Source organism: Lynx rufus, unplaced genomic scaffold (genome assembly GCF_022079265.1).
Source record: "Lynx rufus isolate CCGP_SWC_20201006 ecotype Redwood Valley unplaced genomic scaffold, mLynRuf1.p SCAF_8, whole genome shotgun sequence".
Taxonomy (NCBI): domain Eukaryota; kingdom Metazoa; phylum Chordata; class Mammalia; order Carnivora; family Felidae; genus Lynx; species Lynx rufus.
In genome coordinates, this window is record NW_025814896.1 from 121,947,599 (window position 1) to 121,963,457 (window position 15,859).

At 40.4% G+C, this 15,859-nt stretch overlaps 1 protein-coding gene across 3 annotated transcripts in view; it reads left to right on the forward strand.

Moving 5' to 3' along the window:
• The first annotated feature begins 2,410 nt into the window (after positions 1-2,410).
• Positions 2,411-15,859, forward strand: part of ATAD2B (ATPase family AAA domain containing 2B) — a 191,093-nt gene continuing 177,644 nt past the window's right edge. For all 3 annotated transcript variants that reach the window (XM_047069264.1, XM_047069262.1, XM_047069263.1), the window contains exon 1: positions 2,411-2,722. In XM_047069264.1, coding sequence (XP_046925220.1) covers positions 2,507-2,722 — 216 coding nt within the window. In that variant the 5' untranslated portion in view covers positions 2,411-2,506. The remainder of the gene's footprint in view (positions 2,723-15,859) is intronic.

The window sequence follows — 15,859 nt, forward strand, 5'->3', positions numbered from 1 at the left end:
CCCTTATTCCATTTTGTGGTTGAAGATGAAATCTCAGGGCTTTCCCTAAATCCCTGTTTGAGTTAGAGGTCTGTGCCTCATTCTTTATGACATTGTATCGAAGCTTGCTAGTTTCTTGCCAGTCTCCATCTCTCTTGTAAGTACTATGTGTTGTTGTATTTAAAAAAATTCCCTACTTCCTGGCCTGGCAGAGTACCAGATACCAGTTGGGTTTAGAGTAAACATTTGTGGATAGTAAATGATGCAGGTTATTGATGCAGGATTGTCAAGCCCAATGGTCAAGAAAGAATTCTTGAGACATTTTATGGTGCAAAAAGGCATTTTTATTATAGCACAGGGACAGGACCCTTGGGCAGAGAGCTGCACTGTGATTGCAGGGAATGACTAATTATATAGGGTTGTCTAACCTATAGAGGTGAAGGTGACCTTAGGGCCCCAGGAAATTGAGTTTATAGGTTCCTGGAGGTCTATTAAGATTGTCTTTTTCTCTTTTTTTAAAGTTTTATTTATTTAGTTAATCTCTATACCCTATGTGGGGCTCAAACTCATGACCCTGAGATCAAAGTTGCATGTTTCTCCTAGTGAGCCAGCCACGGGCCCCCAAGATTGTGTTTTTCTTGTGAATCATTAAGACAGCTACAAACTGTAGTGGGGTTTCACATCCTACAAGACTGTGATTTTTATCAGTTAACCATTTGTTTTTCCCCTGCCTTTGTTCTTAGGCATTTACTAGTGCCTGAAGATCTATGTCCCACTCAGCTCAGTGTTTTACACTCAGCTTGCCTTTTGTTCTTATTAGTTATAATGACCCAAATCATAATAACTTGACTGTCTTAATTTAGGACTACAAAAACAAACACAGAAAACAAAGGAGGAAAGCACACAAACCCTTTATATCCTAATTTGCATGTTATACACCTCTTCAGGACGCTTCATATACATCTGAAAACCAGCCTCTGTCTGTAGGAAAACTGTTTATTCTCTTCAGTGATCTCATTCACAGCTAACTGATTCAGGAGAACCAGGTCTACTTCCATTATGAGGTGTCCACACCCAAAAGTCCGGGTGGGTGGTGTGGTGATATGTTTAAGTGGTGGGTGATGTGTTGCCATTTAAATGTAAGCGGGTTTTGCCTGCTTTCCTGGAATCCATACATTTTTCCAAACAGAAAAATGACTTCCATTCTCAGTGCTGTACGCAGTTTTGTCGAATGATTGGTAGCTTGGGTGGCTAGAATGCTCTAATTTTGATACAGCTTGGGTATTTTTACAGGACGTTTCTTGAGCCTTCAATTTTTCTTAGTGCAGCAAACAGGAAGAACCTTTTACCCAATGAATAGTTCGCTCTCTATCGCTAATGTACCAAGCATTTGGTGAAATTAACATAATTTCTCTTTTACTGGAGAGCTTTTCATATTCTCTTAATTCTTGAAAGTTAAATCACAAATTTCATATTTTGTGTTCAGCTTTTTGTATTCTTAATTCTTCCGCGGGCGGGGGCCCGCAGTGATAAAGGAGACTCTTACGTGAAAGAATTCATTCTTTGTGACTCCGCCTTACATCTGGCAAAGGTTATAGAAAACAACCCTTTCTTGCTTTGTTTAAAGACACAGCGGTCTAGCGTTTGTTCTTTCTTCAACTTACCATGTGCCAGAAGCCGCACAGATCTAATTTACCATAGTCTCATTTTCACAGGCACGAAAAGTGCGACTCAAGTTCGGTGTCCTGCGTCGGGTACCTCTGGGATTCCAACTCAGGTCACCGCGCCCTCGTCCTCCCCTGTCCCCGTGTATCCCCCCGCCTTTGCCGGTCGTTCCTGGCTGTATCCAAGCCACCTGGAGCGATGGTGGAGATACTAGGGTATTCGGGCCTCGCAGGGCGTGAGAGTCCCAGGGTCAACTCCAGCGCTCTAGCTCGTTCCGCGCAGTTTCTGGTTATTCCCATCCCCCTCCTAGACTCGGGGGCCAGACCTATGAACCATAGAGCTCACATAGCCCAGAGCGTCCCTTGCCCCCCCCGCCGCCGCCGAGCGCTGACGCCGCGCCGCTGGGCGGGGCCTGCTGGAGGGGCGGAGGGAGAGGAGGGGGAGCGGACAGGAGAAGGGCTGGCCGACCCTGCAGCGCCCCGCAGCGGCCACGGCCGGAAGCGGTCTCGTCGGCCCTGCGGCGCTGGATCCCTGACGCACGGAGCTCGAGAGCGAGAACGAGAGAGAAAGGGGCAGAAATGGCGGCTCCGCTCGGCTCCCGCTGAGGAGGGCGAAGCCGGTGGAGGGTCTGAGCTGTCGGCCTGGAGTATCGCTCCCGCCTCCCGCTTTCTGCCTTCTCACGCCTACTTCCCTTCGTCTGCCCTACTCTCGCCTGTCCTCGTCTGCGCTCCGCAGAGTCCGGGTCGGCTCGTCTCTCCCGGCCCGGCTTCACTGGCCCTGACTGCCCGGCCGGCGGGCCGGCCTTCCTCGGCTCTCCCAGGCGCGGCGGGCGCTGTGTGGACCCCGTCCTCCTGGCTGGACCATGGTGAACACCCGGAAGAGCTCTCTGCGTCTTCTCGGGTCCAAGTCGCCTGGGCCTGGGCCTGGGCCTGGGGCCGGAGCAGAGCCTGGGGCGACCGGAGGCAGCAGCCATTTCATCTCCTCTCGGACCCGCTCCTCCAAGACCCGCGCTGCCAGCTGCCCCGGCGCCAAGGCCGGGGGAAGCGGTGGTGCCGGCGTCGCTCTGGAAGAGGCCCGGGTAAGAGCGCGGCGGCCCGAGTCCGGAGGCTTCCGAGTGCCGGCCCGGCCGCCGGGGCTTTGTCTGGCCGGGTTACGGCAGGAAGCCTCCAGTGGAGACCGCTTGGGCGGCTGGGGACCGGGTCTGCGGGTGCGGTGAAGGATGGTACCCGGCTAGGTAGGGCTGCGATAGCTTTGCTGCTCTGGCTCTTTTGTGTGAAGAACAGGACTGGGGTCTGGGGGAGAGGGCTCTGGGGGGGGGGGGGTCTTTTCGGGGACATTGGAACAGTCTGGTTTCCGTGTCCTTGCCCTGCCTTAGAGGGGAATTCTAGGGGAGCAAGAGCGAAAGGCCGGAGTCCCCGGGTGGAAGGGCTGGGAGAAGAGAAGTGAAAGTTTTCTGCGGTGTCAAACCCTTCTCGTAAGTGTGTCAGCTCCTGCCGGTGTCTAACTCCAGCTTACTCTCAAACTGTTTGGGGGTGGTTCAAGTTGGTGAGGAAGTGAACGGAGAGCTCCAGTTGGCAGCCAGGCAGGGATGCTGAAAAAAGTTTGTAGCTGCTCTGACACCAACTTTAAAAACAAAATCAACGCTATCGCCTCTCCAGGCAGGAGAGACCGAGCATGATTTTGTAGCTGGAGAATCAGCCAGCTAGCTAACCCCGGTTCTAGTAGGGACCTGGTGGAGCTTTCAAGTCACAAAAAGGGCACGTCGAATGTTTTGGATAGTAGACACTGTTTCAAATTGTATGGTTTCCTGGATGTGTGCGTTTTTGTTATGGGAATAGTTGATTAGAAGGTGAATTAACACCATCGTTGTCACACTGTTGCCAACACATTTGAAGAAGGCTGGTGATTAGGTTTTTTAAAAAGTGGTTGAAAGATCTTGAGATTTCATTATAGTATAAAACTCTAAGCTAGCACTTGTTTTAGCACGTTAAGGGAATTGATAAGTTTGTGTTACAAGATTGGTTATGAATTCTGAAAAGAGTATTGCTTCTGTCTAGCAAGAGGGTAATTTAACCAAGAGTAATTTGGCTGGGAATTGCTGTTCATTTAAAATGCTCCTTTAAACCCACACCATTTGTTATTCTTGTGGGAGGGAAGCAATATTTTATTTTCTATGGGGTCTACAAGATTATGGTTTGTGTGTGCTTTTTCTCTGTATGTCATACTGTTCTGACACTGATCGGAATGAATCGAGGCAAATACAGCGGATATATTTTACCAAAATGTATTTATTGTATCTTTGAAAATATATTCGGCTTTTATTTTGCTAAAATAAAAATGTTTTGAAAACTGTCTTGTTAATAGACTGTTTTGGGGTTAACAGATCTCTTAGGTTAAAATATGAAAGCTAGATCTTAAAGTTGTGCAAACTAGAATAATTTTTCTGAAAACTCGGCCTTTTGTAGAGATTATTCCAAACGTGTACAGACTTACTGACTTTTTGAAGCTAACATTTATTTTAAAATAAAAGTAAATTTAAGAAAGGTCTGTTCTCTATACCTAAGTTCAAATAAAATGTTTAGTGTACTATTTAATTGTAGTATAATGGTATGAATGCCCAGTCTATTAGAGCAGTGTCTAATTCATCTGAAGCAATTAGCTCATCTGTCACTGATCAGTTTGTGGTCCCATTTTGGAATTCATGCATAGCATGCTGTCCTTATCCCCTGAGGAATAAGGTGAAGTAATTTGTCAAGCAGCTGTTATGGAGATGTTAAAAGGCAAGGAATCAATAATCTAATGTAGAAATGAACATTTGGTAGCTTTTAAATTGCTGGAGGAATGAAAGATATTAGAGCTTTTTCTAGAAGGAGGCTGATGAAACTTTGTTTCAGGGATCCTTTTAGAATGTTTTAAAAGGTCATAAATAATACGCAAATGAAGATTTACTTTAAAATGTTTGTTTTTCAGTTTTAAGAAGACTTGTCTTCTGGCTGTAGTAGGTGATAGAATGCTCTAATGGCTTTCTCTGAGAAATGTAAAGGATTTTCTAATCCTATATTGTGATTGGTCCTTTAAAAGAGGAAAGTTATAATTCTGAATTTGTTAAGCTTATGGACTATATATTTATGAAGAAATTTGTGTATTTTTCGTTGCTGTATATTTCTAAAATGGGTTGATTTGGGCCTGGTAAACTCTTCCTCTCATTTTGGTTTTATGAATTATAAGAATTTAGTACTCTTTCCAGTGTACTTAAGGGTACTCTCTCTCTGGAGTTTTAGACATTTGCTGGCATCTGTGAAGACTTGATGGAAAATGGGGTTGTTCATGCTGTTACTTTAGGAGACTCTTTTTATCTTGGTAGGAAGAAATGTATTCTTTATAAGATACATAATTGAGGAGGTTCTCCTTTTTCTGCTTTTGTGTGTTCTTTACGCTTGATGCTGATCTTCCCTCTTTCTGCCCCCCAGGATTCTTTTAGTTCTTTCTTTTCTCTTTCTTTCTTTCTTTCTTTCTCCTTCTCTCTCTTTCTTTCTTTCTTTCTTTCTTTCTTTCTTTCTTTCTTTCTTTCTGTTCTTTTCTTTGTTTTCTTTCTTTCCTTCTTTCTTTCTAGAGAGAGAGCACAAGCAGGGGAGAGGGGCAGAGGGAGAGAGAATCCCAAGCAGTTTCATGCTCAGTGTAGAGCCTTGATGTGGGCTCAATCCTACGACCCTAGGATCATGACCCGAGCCAAAATCAATATTGGACCCTCAACTGACTGAACCACCCAGGCGTCCCTCTTTTTAGATTTCATGGGCTGTGTCTACATATTTCATTTGCTTTAAAAAGCCATAGGACCTGAGCTGTGCGTATAGTTTGCCTTTCTCCCAAGTAGGTTATTGGAAGGATTTTCTTGAACCCACACTTTTTAAATGTCAAGCTGACTTCTGCTCTGTAGTGAGTTATAATTACTCTCGTTCCTGGCTTCTTTTGTTTGTTTAGTATATTTAAAGTTTGACCTCTTTTAGGTCAGTTAATCTGATGATCAGTAATTAGCGTTTGTTTGCTCCATCAAAGAGTTCCTCTCAGCGAACTAATAATTGTATTCACAGAATTGGAAAGCAGTTTTGAACAATATTTCAACTCTTTTTTCTATTAGGCGTGTTTGCTTTGGCTTCATCACTAGCTTTTTGTGCTTTTTGAGAAGGTTTTTTTATTTTATTTTTTTTTTAATTTTTTTTTTTCAACGTTTATTTATTTTTGGGACAGAGAGAGACAGAGCATGAACGGGGGAGGGGCAGAGAGAGAGGGAGACACAGAACCGGAAACAGGCTCCAGGCTCTGAGCCATCAGCCCAGAGCCCGACTCGGGGCTCGAACTCACGGACCGCGAGATCGTGACCTGGCTGAAGTCGGACGCTTAACCGACTGCGCCACCCAGGTGCCCCTTGAGAAGGTTTTATAGTATTCTTTGAGTCCACATCTTAGTTGAGAGGGTCAAAATAAATATTTTGAGTAACTTTATAGGTAAATTTGCTTTATCGTAATTTCATTAAAAAAAATCCTTGGGTCCTTCTGTAGTATGCTCCTTTATCACCCTGTACTTATTCTTTTCCAACACCCATGCATTTACCGATATACTACAACAGAGTGGCTGAAGTTGATGGTTAAACACAGAAAAGAAGTCTGAGAGTAAAATGTAATAACTTATAGGACTCTGAGATAAGTAGGGAAAAATACAAGTCCTTCAGAGTAGAGCAAGTTTTTCCTTGTATGTATTATGGAAATGTAATACACATACGTATACATATGTGTGTGTATCTTGAGTAATGTGGTAAACAGTATCCCTTCACAGCTTTGAATCAAAGTAGCTGTGGAGTTTATAGGATTATCTGTGGTAACCAATTGAAAATGCAACTTAAAACAAATCAATTACTGATCATTTCTGTAGTCCAGATATTCAAACTTGCAGTTAAAAAAATTTTTTTTAAATGTTTATTTTTGAGAGAGAAAGCCAAGTGTGGTAGGGGCAGAGAGAGAGGGAGACAGAGAATCTGGAGCAGGCTTCGTGATGCCAGTGCAAAGCCGGACATGGGGCTGGAACCCATGAACTGTGAGCTCATGACCTGAGCTAAAGTCTAACTACCGCTCAATCCAGTGAGCCACCTAGGTACCCAAACTTGCAGTTTTTAAGGTCCTAGATGAAATTTACAACACCTGTAGAAGTGAAGGATGTTAATTTCTTAAGCTCTTTTCCGTGGCATGTAGTCTTTGTGACCATTCTTTGATAGATCCTTGAGTGCTTGTCTCTTAAATACCTAATTATAGATAAACCTCTAGCCTCTGGAAACCAGCTGGACAGGTGATAGGATTACTACTTGTTAGAAGAACTAAGGACCAGACCAGTGACTTCAGCTGGGTTGATTTGTTGATATTTGGGTTTGTGTTCTTATATTGGGAGTATATTTGTTATGCCTTCCTGCTAGGGAAGGATTTTGTGAAAAGTGAGTTATTGAGTAAAAGGGATTTGGGATTTTTGGATAAACAGTTGTATGAACGTACAAAGGGGAAAAATCATACATTGAATGTTTGCTTACCATACATAAAAACAAGAAAATTTTCCTCTAGACTCTAGACTAGAAGACCAAATAGGTAGTAAGTGATAATAAGTAGATAATAAGTAGATTTAATATTTAAATCTCGTTCTTTCTTCTCTGCTTGTATATTTTACTATCACATCTGTATTTATCACTACTTTTTGTTGCTGTGCAAGCAGTAGTTTCCACAAATATCTGAAAAGGAAAGAAGGCAGCTATTGTACAGTCAGGAAATACTCTATATACTGTGTATAGACAGATTTTTACTAGACTATCTGGAGTTGTGCCTAGGATTGTATTGGGACTGAAAGTGGGAACAGTAGCCTGTAGGGATGTGAAATACAGGATAGCGATTTTCAGTGATTGTTTGTTACCTGATTTCAGGGAGTGGTTGTAGGAAGAGGAGCAGACATGTTGTTCAGAGATCATTTTGCAATATTGTAAAGATGACTTGGAGAAAAAAATCCCTGTGGAGTAAGTCTAGGGTATTGTGGTGGTCTGCATTAGAGGAGTACTTGGGCTGCCATCTTTCCCCTCCACTTGGCAATATTTATCAGTGTGTACATTTTTTTCTTTTGTTAAAAAACGTTTACTTATTTACTTTTGAGAGAGAGAAAGTGCGCAGGCATGAGAGGAAGCGAGGGGCAGAGAGAGGGAGAGAGAGAGAATCCCAAGCAGGCTCTACGCTGTCAGCACAGAGCCCACAGTCGGTCTTGAACTCGCAAACCATGAGATCTTGACCTGAGCCAAAGTTGAATGCTCAAACGACTGAGCCACCCAGGCGGCCCATACATTTTCTTTCATGCTCTGAGAATCTATTTTGGAGGTACGTGTTTTCCCTTTGAAAAAATGTTTCATGTTTTAAAACCTCTTGAAGAGACATTATATGGCATATTTATAAATGATGATACATACTAGTGAATGAAACACATTTAGCATTATTAGTGTTTGTATTCTAGGACCCAAATTAGGATCTTTGAGCCAGGGGTGCTTCACATAACCATAAAATGATATGCTCTCTGATCTTGTGAGATAAGAACTTGGAGATCATTCAACCTGACTTTTGGTAGTGGGGCTTGCTTACTCCTTTGTTTTTGCATTTAATCAATCCATGTTTATGACACACCTACCACATTAAAATGTAAGTGCATTATGGGCAAGAAGTTTTGCCTCTTTGGTTCACTGTTAATAGGGCTGCCATACTGCAAAAAGTCAAGAAGGCACCATTCACACTACAGTCTATGTGAAGGGTACCCCCCCTGGAGTTGTGCAGTGCAGTCTTTTTATGTTATATGCTGTGTTAACCTCCTCATGTTGTTAATACTTTTTGCCCGTTTTTCTGCTTTCTACTAAAGTTAACTTTTCTTGTTTTCCAAAAGTATCAGTGATCGGTGGCTTTTAACCTTCTTTGTGTCGTAGTGAGGGATACTGTTTATATTATGACTCTTTTCACATGCTTAATTTTTCCTATTTAGATCTTTGATTTATAACCTATTGTTTATAGTGCTACTTGCTAATATTCTATATTGCTTTATTGCTAATATGCTATCTTGCTAATATAGTGCTGTATGCTAAGTTCCTGTATATGTTCTGTTCTCATATTTTTGTTGGCCTGTTCTGGTGTCAGTACCATACTGTTTTTAGGACTAGTTTAGGAATATATCTTAATATTCTAAAAGACAAGTTCCTTCTCTTTGTTATTTTCAAAGTTAACTTAGATTTTCAAGGATCTTCATTCTTTTCATAAATATTTCCAGTTAAGATTAGAATTCCTCAAAAGATCCAGCTAGAATTTTAATTAGGAAATTATTTGAATTCCAAGATTAATTCACAGAGAATTGACACCTTTATAATAAATCCAAGAGCAAGGAACATTACTCACATAACCTAGTATGGAATTAGATGCTTTTTCTTGTGACCTAATACACTGTCAGTTTTGGTAAATGTTATTTGCTTAAGAAAAATGCATATTTTGTATTTGGTGTAGAAAAATATATATGATGGAAAACATTAGGAGATGGGAAACATTATAGTGTGGATTTATTGATTATTTAGATACTTAAATCTCTTGTCCCATGTTAAGATTCTACCTAAGTTTTTGTTCAAATCCTGACGTATATATGCATGCGTGTGTATATATATGTGTATACATACGTATGTATGTATCTGTGTGCATATACATAGGTATACAAATATGTATGTGTATATGTAAAGTTTTTTTATTTTGAGACAGAGAATCCTAAGCAGGCTCCTCACTGGCAATGTGGAGCCAGATGTAGGGCCCAAACCATGAGCTGCAAGACCATGACCTGAGCTGAAACCCAAGAGTCAAACGCCCAACTGACTGAGCCACCTAGCTACCCCTGTGTGTGTGTGTGTGTGTGTATATGTGTGTGTGTGTGTGTGTGTGTGTGTGTGTATTTATTTAATTTTTAAAGTTTTTTTAGAGAGAATGCAAGTGGGTAGGGACACAGAGGGAGGAAGGGAGAGGGAGGGAGGGAGAGAGAATATCAATCCCAAGCAGGCTCTGCACTGCCATTGCAGAATCCATGCAGGGCTTGAACCCACAAACTGTGGGATCATAACCTGAGCCAAAGTCGGACGCCTAACCAACTGAGCCACCCAGGCATCCCCTATATCTATACATATCTACATATATCCATAGATATATTTTAAGTAAGCTCTGCACCAACTTGGGGCTTGAGCTCACAACCTCAAGATCAAGGGTTGCATGCTCCACTGACTGAACCAGCCAGGTGCCCCTCTTCTGATGATTTTATCTGTCTGTCTATCTATCTATCTATCTATCTATCTATCTATCTATCTATCTATCTATCTATCTATAATGTTACTGAGTTTTGAGAGAGAGAGTGCGAGGAATGGAGGGGCAAAGAAAGGGAATCCCAAGCGATCTCTGCACTGTCAGCCCATGAGATCATGACCTGAGGCAAAATCAAGATGGTGACCTGAGGAGAATTAACCAACTAAGCCACACAGGTGCCCCATCTCTTCTGATTATTTTAAAGTTAAATATTCTGTGTGTGTGTGTGTGCGCGCGTGCGTGCTTAATTGCTCATAAGACCTAAATTTCTGTTTGTTGACTTCTGTTTTTTTTTCTTTAAAGCCACATACTATTTAACATTCTCTTATAATGTTCCACCTTCCTTCCTATGCTGTATTGTCTAGAATTTTAGTTCTGATATTTTTATGGATATAAGTACTTTGTCTTTTTCTTTAATTTGGAATTTTTTTTCCAGTAACAATAAATTTTTCTCAAGTACCGATATGATTACCTTTTTTTTTTTTCCTGATTTTTAAAATAGTCTCTGCACCCAGTGTGGAGTCCAGTGTGGGGCTTGAACTCATGACCCTGAGATCAAGACCTGAGCTAAGATCAAGAATTGGTCACTTAACCGACTGAGCCATTCAGGCGCCCCTGATGATCTTACTTTTTGTGTCTCATATTATTCTTTATTTCTCTTTTTTGTGAATATTTCCTCCAAGAATATTTTCAGTTTGGGACTTTTTGTAACAAACTTTCTGAGGCATTACATGGCTGAGAATGTTTTCATTATGTTCTTTCATTTAAATAAAAAATTGGCTGGATATATAAAATTGTAGGTCTAATACTTAAAGAATATGACTTTATTGTCATCTTGTATCTAGTGTTACTTTTGAAGTTTGATGTTGGTCTGATTCTTTTTCTTTTGTAGGTATTCTTTCTCTTTTGAAGCTTATAGGTTTTTTTTTTTTTGTTTTTTGTTTTTAGGTCTTTGTTCATACATTTTGCTAATTTTAGGCTTGGGTTTTTCCTTTACCCTTTTTTGGCAATCTTTGCTCTTTTAGTTTGTGGTTTTTCATGTTTTTTAGTTTGAGGCCAGTTTATCATGTCATTTTATTTTATCTTAATTAGTTTATTTATTTTTAAGTAATCTCTACACCCAATGTGGGGCTCCAACTCATGACCCCAAGGTCATGAGTTCATGCTCTTCTGAGCCCCCCAATTTATCATTTCTAATGATAATTTAAAATGATCGTTTCTTCAAATAATACTAATCTCTTGGGGCATCTGGGTGGCCCAGTTAGTTAAGTGTCTGACTCTTGGTTTCAGCTTAGGTCATGATCTCACAGTTTGTGGGTTTGAGCCCCATGTGGGGCTCTGTGCTGACAGTGTGGAGCCTGCTTGGGATTCTCTGTCTTCCTCTCACTCTGTCCCTCCCTTCCTCACATGTGCTCACTCTCTCTCTCAAAATAAATAAATAAACTTAAAAAAATATTACTGCTCTCCCTTTTCATTCCTTATGGAACTCATAATATTCAGATGTTGATACCTAGAAAAATTTTATTCCTAAATTGATAATTAAACTATTTTTAAGCACTTTGGATGGTATGCTGGAGAAATTTACTGACAGTTACTTGACGAAACAAGAAACTGACAGTTACTTGAGTTATTTGGTGCTTCTTTCACCTGACTGCTGTTGCCTATGTGTAAAGTGGCCCGTTTGTTGGGCTAAAGCCTTGAAGTTGCTTGATAAAAACTCATTTCCTTTACAACTTATTAACACCCTTTAACCAGAGCATACTTGAATACTCACACTTTGGATGAGTGTTGTGGTTGTGTACATGATTGTGCAAGTTAAGGGAAAGCTACTTTTGAAAAACCAAACCCCATTGCAGAGCTATACTTCCTTTTTAATGAATGACACCTTATAGAAGTTTTAAATGTATGTATAGAAACAGGTGAAGCTTCACCAACAGGTGTGCACAGATGAGATGGCGGCACAAATTCATGAACTGGTGGGTGGATTCTATGTTAAAAATTTGAAAGTACTTTAAAATTTAGAATTTTTTTAATTTATTTTTTTTAATCTTTATTTATTTTTGAGAGAGAGAGACACACACAGAGTGCAAGTGGGGGAGGAGGACAGAGAGAGAGGGAGACACAGAATCCAGAGCAGGCTCCAGGCTCTGAGCTGTCAGCACAGAGCCTGATGGCGGGGCTTGAACTCACAATCGCAGGGCTTGAACTCACAATCTGCGAGTTCATGACCTGAACCGCAGTCGGATGCTAAATCGACTGAGTCACCCAGGCGCCCCTAAAATTTAGAATTTTAATTTAATTTTAATTTTTTAGTTTTTACTATTCTTATTCAGCCTCCAAATTTATTAGATGGAAGAATTGAGGGGAAGTGATAGTTGCTCAAGGTCATGCAGTTAATTATTCAGAAGCAGCATTTCAACTGAAAATGGGTTTTTTTTTTTTTTTTTTTTGTAATCTATGCATCCAACTTGGGGCTTGAACTCATGACCCTGAGCTCAAGAGTCGCATGCATTTCTGACTGAACCAGGCAGGCACCCCAGGAAATTTTAAAAAATTCTTTGATATCTTTAATTGGGTAACACTGTGTACCAGATAGACAACTGAACATAAAGGGTACACAAGACACATGACCTTGGATCTTTGGCAAAATATTTTATTTGTATTAAAAAATATGAAATAAAAAATTATAAAATAAATATTTCAAACAATATGGAAGTACACAGGAAAAAAAATAAAAGACCTTCCCCTGTTCCCTAATTCCTCCAGTTTGTTTTTCCTAGGAATAACTACTGTTAAAGTTTGTGTACATCTTTCCAGACCATTGCATATGTATTTATGGGTAACTTATATGTGTATATTTTACATATATGGAATTATAATCTATATGCTATTTATGATAGTAAACTATGTATTGTGTATATTCTTGCATATTAGTTCTTCTTGATAATTTTCTATTTTGTTGTGTTATTATACCATCACTTCTGTAGCTGTTCCCTATTAGTACACAAATCTCCATTTTTTTTGTTTTTTAAAATTTTTTAAAAATGTTTATTTTTGAGAGAGAGAGAGAGAGAGAGAGAGAGAGAGAGAGGAGAAGTGGAGAGTGGAGAGAGTGGCAGAGAGAGAGAGAGGGAGACAGAGGATCTAAAGCAGGCTCTGCACTGACAGCAGAGAGCTGGATGTGGGGATCGTACTCACAAACCGTGAGATCTTGACCTGAGCTGGGGTCTCAGGCTCAACGGACTGAGCCACCCATGTGTCCCTCTATGTTTTTAATATTATAAAAGATGTAGCAGAGAATTACTTTTTTTTTTATGAAGTGGAATTACTTGGTTAAAGGTGTATGTATTTTAAATTTTTATAGGTTTTTCCATATTGTCCTCTAAACAGGCTAAAATCAATATGCACACCACTCCCCAATGCTCTCAGCACTCTTCTTATATACTTCTCACTGGGTAATTTGAGGAGTTAGGCTTTAACTTTCTTTTCTTTTTTAAAATTTTTTGTGTGTTTGCTTATTTTTGAGGCAGAGAGAGACAGCGTGAGCAGGGGAGGGGCAGAAAGAGAGGGAGACACAGAATCCGAAGCACGCTCCAGGCTCTGAGCTGTCAGCACAGAGCCCCAAATGGGGCTTGAACTCACAAACTCTGAGATCATGACCTGAGCCGAAGTCAGACACTTAACCTACTGAGCCACCTAGGTGCCCCTACTTTAACTTTCTTGAAGGGCAGAGATTATCTCATCATCAAGTATCTTTAGTCTCTAACACAATAACAGGTGCTTAATAAATTTTGTTTGTGAAAAAGAATGAATCACTAAAGAGAATTTAATAAGCTTATGGAATTATATTAATTCTAGAAAGCCAAGCAAGTATCCTTACTTCAGACTGTATCCACTGTCAGGCTGTAGGTTTAATATTTGTTACTTCTACTACCTCACTGGTTCTTCTAAATAATCTTATGAGGTAAATGGTAGTTTTTAATTCAGTGGTAGTGCTGCAATATAAGACTGGTCCTGTCCAGTATTTAAACTTTGTGGCATTTTTCTGTACCCATGTCTCTCGTTTAAAGTATGTATTATTTTCAGATTGAAAATTATCTTCCAGGAAGAAAAATGCATTATAACTTACAATAGATTGTTTTTGTCTTTTTACAGTTCCTCAGCTCACTTCTATATATTTTGTTTGTCTATTCTTTCACATATTCATTCTTGCTTAGAAATGTTAAACTAGTAAGCCATTGCTTTTGGGATGTTTGAGGAAAATGTAGGACCTTTTGTGTGCCTGAAGTTTGAGGACTTTGTAGAATAATATTGGCCCTAAGCAAATAAATAGCAGTGTGAGTTTTGTTTTCTGCAGTCATGGTAACTGCTGAAAGAAAAAGAAATTGACCGCACTTCTAAGCTTTCTCATGAAAGCAGGAGTACTTATTTTTTAAAAAGGTAGGGAAAAAGACTGTCTTACAAAGGAAACTGGAAAAGATTGATTGTACTCATATACTTTTTGATCTAACCTGGGCGATAATGTTCTTATTTTGTTTATGTTTTGTCTCTTTGAGGATCTTTTTCTCATCAGTCATCTTACTCTTTAAAATTTTATTTTATTCTCTTCTATGTGTCCTTCTATTTACAAGAAACCAGGTCATCTTATCCTTTTTTTTTTTCTTTCTTTTAAAGTAGGCTTCATGCCCAGCTCGGAGTCCAATGCGGGGAGGTTGTGGTGGGGGTGGGGGAAGTGGGGGCTTGAAGAACCTTGAGATCAAGACCTGAGCTGAGATCAAGAGTTGGATGCTTACCTGACTGAGCCACCCAGGTCATCTTATCTGTTTAAAAAATAAAATTCTTAGGGTGCCTAGGAGGCTCAGTCGGTTAAACATCTGACTTCAGCTCAGGTCATAATCTCAGAACATACGGTTTCTGGGTTTGAGCCCCACATCAGGCTCTGCACTGACTGTGTGGAGCCTGCTTGGGATTCTCTCTTTCCCTCTCTCTCTGTCCCTGCCTCACTCATGCTTTCTCTCTCTCTTTCTCTCTCTTTCTCAAAAATACATAAATAAACTTTAAAAAAAGAAAAGCAAAAGAAAATTCTTGGGGTACCCGGCTGACTTAGTTGGTAGAACATGTGACTCTTGATCTTGGGGTCATGGGTTCGAGCCCCATGTTGGGAGTAGAATGTACTTGAGAAAAAAAATAAAGGGGGTATTTAAATAAAATAAAATTCTTCCCTGACTTCTTTGACTTTGTAACCTCTTTAGACTATTGTCTCTTTCTTCACAGTGGCACTTCTTACGAGAGTTGCTCATAGTTATGCCCTGTACTTTCTCACCAAGTACCCAGTTCTTCACCTAGCGATTTCCGCCCTGCATTTCACAAAGGTTGCCCTGTTAGAAGTTATAGTAACTTTTTTTTTTCATGTTTATTTATTTTGAGAGAGAGAGCACATGTGTCTTTGGTAACAGAGAGGAAGAGAGAATCCCAAGCAGGTTCTGCATTGTCAGTGCAGAGCTGGAAGTGAGGCTCCATCTCACAGACCATTAGATCATGATGTCTTGAGCTGAAATCAAGAATCACTTAACCAACTGAGCCACCCAGGTACCCCTATAGTGATCTTCTAATTACCAACCCACTTTTTTTTATCAGCTTTTCTCTCATTGAGTTGCTTCGGAACAAACTTCCACTCCCCAGTGTTTTTATTTCTATTTTATTATTTTTTTTTAGAGAGAGACAGAAAGCCTGAGCAGGGGAGAGGGGCAGAGAGAGGGAGAGAGAGAGGGAGAGTCCCAAGCAGGCATCACGTTCAGAATGGAGCTGGATGTGGGGCT